We start from the raw sequence: 8847 nt of genomic DNA, 5'->3' as shown, positions 1-8847 counted from the left end.
GTCGTTCTGATGACAGCATTCACTTATCAGCCCCCCCACCAGCGAGAGCCCAAGCTCTCCTTCCTCTAAGGGGTAAGAGTGTTCAATTGCTATCAGTTATTTCTCTGATACCTCATGGTGCAAAGGTCAGTGTCCTGACATAGGAGTTCTTGCCTTGCTGGAGACCATCTGGGTGTCAGAATGCCAAGACAGTGGAATTCCTGCTTTGTTTACCATTGCTTTAAGAAAGTCTGGGAAATTAGTACTTTTTTTGTACAAAAAAGTACTAATTAGTACTAATACTGTACTAACTAGGAAAGGCAGAATAATAGGTTGCCAAATGAAGCTTTCAAAAATGAGTGTCACGATTGTTACCTGGTGATTTGATTCAACCCTGTTAGGCATATTCATTAGGATATTTTGAAAACAAGTTTTAGTCCAACTTTATTTATGCTGACAGTTCTTCAGTGCAGATATTTGGGTGAGGCTGTTCATTTCCACAGTGCTCAGTACTGTGAACAGTCATCACAACAGCAGCACTTGGTAGGTATTTTTGCTTCACTTTGCAGATGGGACAGACTTCTTCATAGCCAAGCAGCAAGAGCATCTGGCAAGGCAGATTTAAGAGCTGGGATATCCTGGTACCTTTTCTTTAATTGAAATGACTGTTTCTTCTGAGCCAGAGCAGTACATAAAAATATACAGGGTGGAGGTGAAATCCTGTCTCTACTGAAATTAATATAATTCAGACGTTATGGTACAGATACGTATCCTTAAGGTCTAAGTTATTCTGTTCATCAAACCAAACTGCTTACAAATTGGCAAACTAACAAATATCAGCATTTATCAAAATTAAATCCATATGTTCTTCAAGTCCATGTATCATCAACTACTTCCAGATGTAAAAATCCATGGACAGTTTTAAGGAACTTCAGTCCCACAGTCAGTTTCCATTATGAATCTCAAAATCAGCACTGCTCACAGGCAATATACAACATTTGGTCTCTTCAGGAAACGATGCTTGTTGCTTTCCTTAGAGCCAGGTATCCGGTAACCACATCTGAAGGGAGCATCCGAATATAGGCAAATTCTTCTATAGTACTAAATCTTAGCTTGCTCTGGGGATCTGTGTAATTTGCCTGAAAGAGACACAAAGGCAGAGACACTATTCAAATAAAATCTCAAAACAGAATAATAAAAAAGCGTCTAATTACAAGATGACAAAACAGTGGGTTTCTTTTCCCAGTTACAGCACTGCTGTTCTAACACGTGACCAGAAATTTGTACTTTTTTTTCTTTTTCCTTGTGTCAGAATTTACGAGAAGTTAACAGACCCCTATAAAATCAAATTAGAAATGCATTAAACATAAGAGAGGGCTGAAATAGTTTCAGACAAAACACAGTGCAAAAGAAATTCCTCATCTCTCTAAACTCACCCTAGCAACTCTGTACCTTGTGCAGTCTCTCTCAAGGCAGCTCTCCAAAGAGTCAGGCTGCTGCCAATAAATTACCCACAAACAGGCTGAATTATGGGTGCTCTGATAGCTTTAGACTGATTTTCCTCTTCCTGCATACAACTTAGCTTTTAATTTACTTTAAAGTGGTTGTTAAAGCAAGGGAATCTCAGCTTATGGTTCTGTGACTGAACTGAAAAGAATTTTGAACTTGGCTTTGCTACAGATGCCTGCTTTCAGGATAGCAGCCTGGACAGCTAACCCTGGACCACGCTTCTATCCTCTGCTATATTTGGACCCTGGGCGCCCAGGAGTGGTGCCAACCTCCTTCCATCCTCTCCCCTTCCCTTTTGCTACAGAAAACTTGAGCTCCAATGAGCTCAGGGGCAGCACAGGAGGCTGGGCTAGAGGAAGGCAGGCTTCAGGGTATTTATTGCCTCTCCACTTTCAGTCTCCAGGACATCGCTGCCTGTTCAGTATTGGATTACCAAGTGCCTGCCAAGGCTCTGAAAGGGACTTCTGTACCTTCCTATAAAGGAGATGGTAGCAGGCTGCAAGGCACAGGCAGTTGAGATCCCTTAAGACATTGCTATTAGAAAAAAAAAGGCTAGGAAGAGTTTCAGCATTCCCCCACTCCTGCCACTGAAGTGCAGAGCCCTCCACCATTTATGTTGGAAAGGATCTGTTGAGCATGGTAACAAACCAGTCGATCGTCTGGCCTGATAAGATTTAGCAGGTAATTAAGTGTTATTTATATCTTGTTTCTTTACAAAGAAATGTCATGAGGTTAATTAAATGTAGTCAGCGAACAGTCAAGCCATCAATTAATTTTCAAACAAATGGCAAAGTTAAGGCATTAGCAGTAAATTTATCCCTGGTAGTAATTTTGTGGTTACAGCAGGTTATAAATTTATTTCCTACTTTAAGTCTGGCCTCATGTAAAGAAAGCCAACCAAGTGAACTGCTTTTAAAATGTGCATGATTCTGTAATAAACAAGCCAAGCAATATTTGCAGTTTCTACTGTGCACCAATCTAGGTTAAAAATATTATGGCAGTTCTTCACCATTCTGATACTTTGTTTTGGGCTGTACTGTTTGCACACACATGTATGTTTGCAACGTTTGTGATAACCAGTCATTTATGCCATGACTTCAGTCTGAAAACAAATTCTACCTCTACTTTAGCAATAATTAAAACAGATTAGAAAAGTGAAGTAAAGTGATTTTGTGAAGGAAAACCTCTGTCATGTTTAGAAACTAAGTTAAAGGCCACAGATACTTGCTCTTCAAAAACAATAAACTGGTTATCTCAGGGGGTTTCCATAGTAACAGGGCTGATCCATTTTCAGAATAGGAAGAGAAATAAACATTTGAAGGTGGTTTTTTTTTTTTTTTAATAATCTGCTTTATAATAAATTACTCTGTTTTGCATGTTAAATTATCTAAATATCCAACCTGCAAGTTTGGAGATACTAGTTTTATTTTGCAGTGTCAGTTAATAGCTTTTGAATTCTAGGCTGCCTTACAAATATAAATTGGCTGCTCTCCTTAGACCATTGGTAAACTTAATTCCATTTGTGTTACACACAGAAATAGAAGAGGATCAGTAGAATTCAATTGTGGCACTTAATTTAACTGCAGGTATCCTAAAGAGAATATTTTAATACACCTCTCTTTTTTTGTACCTGCTAGACCATTTAATTCTTCCCTAAATGGGTAATGCTAAGTATTTTTTTTTTTCTTTCCCACAGGCAATCCAGCATTCTTATAGAAAATATGTTATTACACAAATGCTTTGAGATTTTACACAGAAAATACAGGGACGTTTTTCTTATACTAGATTAAAAAAATATTATATTACCCTACATATCTTTCTACTAGGATATTATCTTGAAAATATATTTAGTGCTTCTTATGAAACGTTTCTACCTTAGAAATTTAAAGGACATGCTGTCTCAGTTATCTTAATAAAAAAGGTTTTTTTTAAACATGATATTTTTATCATAGTCTGGAAAAAACTTGCAGGCCAGGTAAAATAAGAAACTTGATTCACAATGCAATTAGAAGATGGAAAACTAAGGAGGAAAAAAAAAAAAAGAAAGTGGAAAGACAGAAAAAGGAAACAAAGGCACCACTGAATGGCTTCATATATGGAAAGGAGAGTATCTGCACTGAGCTAGAGTAGTTAAGGTACATACATCACTGATGGAAAGCAGGAGCTTGTAAAGAAAACCGGAGGTAATGAGAGGGAAACTCTTATTTCCTACAGCTAAACTGACCCTTGGCTGGCAGGGACATGGTGCTCGCTTCTATGACCTGCATCACCATCTTGCTAAAGGTACAATGACAGACTAGTTTTGAAATGCATCAAAGGCCAGTGACAGGAAGCGTTGCTTGGTTCCCTGGAGATGGGGCAGCAAAGGCACATCTGTCCTTACGCCCACTGCCCCACACAAGCCCCTCACAGGTCAGAGATGTTGCAGCAACTCTAGTAACACCTGGTGTGAATGCTACTTGTACTTGCAAAGCTACTCTAAGGGGAAAGGATAGGAAACAGATAAACACCAGTAAGTGACCCAGTATGGAATTTTTGCTATTCTGGTGAAATCTACTCATTATTATTTCATATGTCCTCCTATCCCTCCTTACCCCATCCAGTGCATCTTTATATACAAAGTTCCTTATCCAGCTGACCCATGCTCCTTGTCTGAAAACAAGTTGCTATTATATCAAGGCAATACTCTTCCCAGTACAAGACTAAGTCTGCCTGGCTGGAGAGAATTATTTTCCCTAGATTTGTGAGCAGCCTCTTCCATCTGCTGTCTGCTAGTTCTCCTGCGAGGGAGATGTTGCTTTCTTATTCCCTCTTGAACACCAAGGGTTACCAGCCTCAATGCAAGCAACCCACTCTTTTTCCAAATCATGCTCAAAGGCACAGGCTGGAAACACTCCACCTCCTAGGTGCCTTACTGAAATGTGTAACTTAGAAAAAGAAGCAAAGTCTAAGGAAGGAAACATACGCTACCAAACCAAGAAGTGAAATGTTGGGATGTGCAGGATTACAGTTGGCACTATAGCTGTTCTTTTGATGCTCTGCACTGTATATCCACTCTAAGGCAATCCTTAAGCGTACAACTATATTTTTCCTAGTGGGGACAGTGTACAGGGTGCAAGGCGCTGTGTTAACCTATAACACAAAAATGTATGTATTTATAGGCATCTCTGTGAGGTGAAAGCAAGCATGTGAGGTGGGCTCGTGCCCTGTAGATGAGAAACAGATGAAGCTAGGGGAAGGGACCCAGCAATTCTGAATAAGGCTCTCTGATGTTATAAAGTTTTCATTATTGTAGCTATTTAGTGTAACCACTACTTAACCCTTTTTATAGTCCAAAACACAACATTCCTATTCAGTTATAATAAATGCATAGGCTTCTGCAAAATAATTCACTGGGTGCTGAAGGTAAGAAGTGAAAGATATGCTGCTACAAACACCAATTTTGTTTTAAGTAATGTTATTCATGCCACATAGGAACAGTGTCAGCAGCAGATACAAAATTTTTGTTGGGCGGAATTCCATTACTTTACTCCAGTTTTGTGCCAACAGAGTCTTTGGGCAATTCAGGTGCCAAATTTTAACTACTGAGACTTTTTAGAGCACGTGAAAACTGCATCTAAATCAATTGTGGTGGGATTTGCTTTTTTTTCCTTCTTCTCTTTTCTTTAACAAAACCATGTAAAGGACCCCATCTGTGACACACAGGCTATACATCTGCCAAACCCCCAAGTTCCAGCTCTGAAGCACTGGGGTATTTCAAATTCTCAAAGGTCCATGCCAAGTGTCTGTCTCAGGCTGATTGGTTTGAGGGAAGGTTTGAGAGCAACGATAGCAAGTTTGTTTTTTTTTTTTTTAACCTGGGCCAATCACTATCATTTTGCCCAATCTCATTCTTGGAAATCGCTAAGACATCTTTTTAAAACTTTCTTGAAAAGATATAATTAAATTAATCAGCCCCAGGCAAACACTCAGCATGGAAAGTTTCAGTCTGTGTAGTTCAGTCCTGGCAGTTAGCAGTCATGGAGCCTGTGAGCTACCAGCTTTCACTGCAACAGCCAAAGAATCAGAAATGATGGGGACCAATGCAGATTCTACAGCTGGGAACATGGTGTGATAGCAGCCACCTGGCAGGACAAGGTGTTTAATCTGTCCTGACATCAACTCACAACCTAAGGATTTTGTGATGTAGTGACAGCATTTGGGGTTTGGCCCTAAATCACTGGATTTATTTTGTTGTGGAAACTGAGATTCCAGTTTTGAAGAGGGAAAATAAAATAATTACCGGAAGTCCTGAAATGTCCGAATATTTCTTGGCAGGCTTAAAGGAAGGAGGAGCATCAATATTAAAATCTAGGGGGAAAGAAAAAAAAAAGAAAAGAATAAATTCAGTGTGTTATACGTATTTTAAAGCGTAAACCCAAAATGGAAATGGGTAATAGCACTTGTTTAAAATGGTGCCTTTACTTTCTGAGGTCTCCCTTCACTAGCAACACTAAGGCAAAGAAATATGAAGTGGCATTACCTCTGAAAACATTTAGCCTTTCTGCACAATAAACAACAGCCTGATCCTGCTCACCCCTCTAATACAAGTTCAGTAAGCAGAACTGCCCTTCCCAAAAGGAAAAATGCAAGAGCTATTTGAAAGGTGCTGATTTCTTCCAAGTTTTAACGAATTCCCTTGCAGTCAGTTATTTGCAAAGAACAGCCATTATCATATGCATGCTGTATGCTAGGACCACAAAACATTGCTCAAGATTGAAGCTCTGAAATACTATAATCCAGAAAAGCAAAGTAATCTTTTAAATCAGTTAAATATTTAAGCATATACCACTTTAAGCCCAGTCAATGACCTAGAAAATCGTCTCAATGTTTAAATTAAATGATGGAAATTGCTGTTCTTTGGTGCCCTTTAGATAGCAACTCTCATTCATAACCATTTTTAAGATACAGTTGGTACGTTTAAGTAGCTAAATCCTCAATTTTGGATGATTACAAAAATATCTTGTACCTGACTCACTTCTTTCCTCCCTCCTTTCCCTTGCACCTCATTCAGATGCTCAGATCAATTCAAAAGCTCCATCCATATCAAATTTCTAACTTATCGCCTCATAATTCAAAAGACACTAATGCCACAGACAGCTGGTTTTAAATATGCAACTGAATTTCTTTTCCCACCTTCTTAAAAAAAATCCCGTAAATTTACAGTTGCAAGCAGAACGTAACAGAAATTGCAACATCAGCAGATTGTCAGTTACAATAGCCAGAAACGCACAGTAGTCTGCATTTTTCTTTAACAGTTGTGTCTAAAACACTTAAAAAATGGCAAGCTATTTTTGGATAAAGCACCAAGTCTGACAAAAAGTATATGCATATGCTCAATTCTGAAGAGCCTTCACTTGCTTAAGTAAAATCTGAGCATCACATTATGCCTCCAGCTATGTTCAATAATATCTTACTTTACGAGCAGACTTGAATTATATCTAGATTAAGACCACTGCTGTAACTCTGCTCCTGCAGATGGACACTAGCTATGGCTGCTAATCAGGACTGCTAATAGTGTCATTTCAGCTGTGCTGAACTAAATAGGGGATGTAGGGTTTAAATCTCCCAGGAATCTAGGATAAGGAGCTGGATATTGAATCTTGGGCTGAGGTCTAAGCTACTGCAGGTACACAGCTTAGCAGAATCTATTTGAAAACAGTTCAAATGCAACTAATCAAGCAGCCGCTACCCATCAGAAGACACTGGGGCTGTATGCAGATGGGGAGGCCCCTCACCACTGACAAAATACTTCATGGGAATAAGGAGTTTCTGACTTGGTTTGGAGAAATAAATTTCATTTATTAAACTCTCCCCCCGAATGTATTTCACCTTTGTCACAATACTCCAAATCATTTGCTTTTCCCTGCTTTCTACTTCAGGGCTGGCAAGTGTGACTGGACTGGTCTTAATGTACTACTGGACCCTATTCAAGCAGCATACTGCATGCACTGATGAAATGATTTAGGTTTGTTTTAAAGAAAGTTATTTGTGTGGATTTTATTATTTATAAATACATGCAAAGCGTCTAAGCAGCTTACAGCTAGGATCATTTAGTTGCCATGGCAATGCCCTTTCAGAAGCAAGAATCTGTTTTAGGTTCTTCCAAGTTCTGTTCTTCTTGCCAGCTGCTGCTCCACCAATGCCGGAGTGCTAGAATTAAAAATACAGTGTTTAAAGAACAAATAAAGAAATAATATTATTTCAGAGCATGACACTTCTATTTCATAGACTTTCTGATAAGCCTCATCTTGTCATGAACCATTTGTTATCCTCACTTATTTCATCAGTAGGGTAATATAGTGTACACTTTAATCTTGGCTGCAGGAAAAGGAAGGCAAAGCTTTTTGGACTGTGTCACAGCTACGATGTTTATGATTAATGGAAGGAAATGAAAATCTGCTTTTTACATGGAAATAGAAAATCTGTGTGGCTAGGTTTAGTCTGAGATTACAGGATTCTGTTATGTGCTTCCCATCGTATTAGAACTTATTACTAAGAAATTGTGTCAAAAATCGTTGATTACATGGCTAAATTCCCTCTCTCTTTTTTATGGCATACTACAGGTGCAGCTCTAGCTCTTTTACAAATTATCCATGGCTGTAGAAAACACAACTGATCTTGCAAAATGTAAAGAATACTATGAGAAACTTTCTGGAAATGTTATTTTTCTCTGAAAGGATAGAAGACAGAAGAATAGAAAAGGAGTACTAAACAGAATGTTGGCTGCCAAGACAATTTTGTATTTTGAAAGGTACACTACTGGAAGGCTTGCCACAGGTACCATAATGGTAGTTTCAGTTACCAAGCGTGATTGCTACAGAGTAATTTATTTATGTCCCTCCAGAGACGGAAGCTGCAAAACTGTGCTACTTCTGACTGATCACAGGACACAGATTTACAGCTTTACTTCAGAAAAGAGAATGTTCTTACAATTAGAGAGTTGTTGTTACTTCTGTTCATAATTACTACCTGCCACATCAGTCTCATCAAAACTCAGCAAAGTCTTGCAAACACACTTCTGCTGTGATTGGTTTATAAACTAACCTGTTAAGTTGCTGAGAATGACAGGACAAAGGATTCAATGAGAAAGCTTTTTTTCTGTAGATGGACGATATATTCAGAAAAGATGCTGATAAATTGATGATGTACTGGGTTTTGACAATGGATGTCCAATGTGGAAAGTACATGCAAATGTTTGCTCTGAGGGTAACACCTGAAATCTAGAGATCATTGTAAAATAGAGACTGCTGGAATATAGAGACAAATGGATGGATTACTACATTAGTAACTGAAATTTATTACATTAATTTTACCCTA

At 38.6% G+C, this 8847-nt stretch overlaps 1 protein-coding gene across 1 annotated transcript in view; it reads right to left on the bottom strand.

Annotated features, from left to right (window-relative positions):
- Positions 1 to 986: 986 nt before the first annotated feature.
- The window catches only part of INO80C (INO80 complex subunit C), a 19206-nt gene continuing 11345 nt past the window's right edge, over positions 987 to 8847 (bottom strand). The window contains exons 3-5 of the mRNA XM_008938786.1: positions 7569 to 7680; positions 5771 to 5838; positions 987 to 1118 (exon numbers count right to left, since the gene is read on the bottom strand). Coding sequence (XP_008937034.1) covers positions 987 to 1118; positions 5771 to 5838; positions 7569 to 7680 — 312 coding nt within the window. The remainder of the gene's footprint in view (positions 1119 to 5770; positions 5839 to 7568; positions 7681 to 8847) is intronic.

This window comes from Merops nubicus, unplaced genomic scaffold (genome assembly GCF_000691845.1).
Source record: "Merops nubicus isolate BGI_N331 unplaced genomic scaffold, ASM69184v1 scaffold6960, whole genome shotgun sequence".
Lineage (NCBI taxonomy): Eukaryota > Metazoa > Chordata > Aves > Coraciiformes > Meropidae > Merops > Merops nubicus.
The sequence above is the reverse complement of the archived record's forward strand: the minus strand, read 5'-3'. Positions and strand labels throughout refer to the sequence as shown.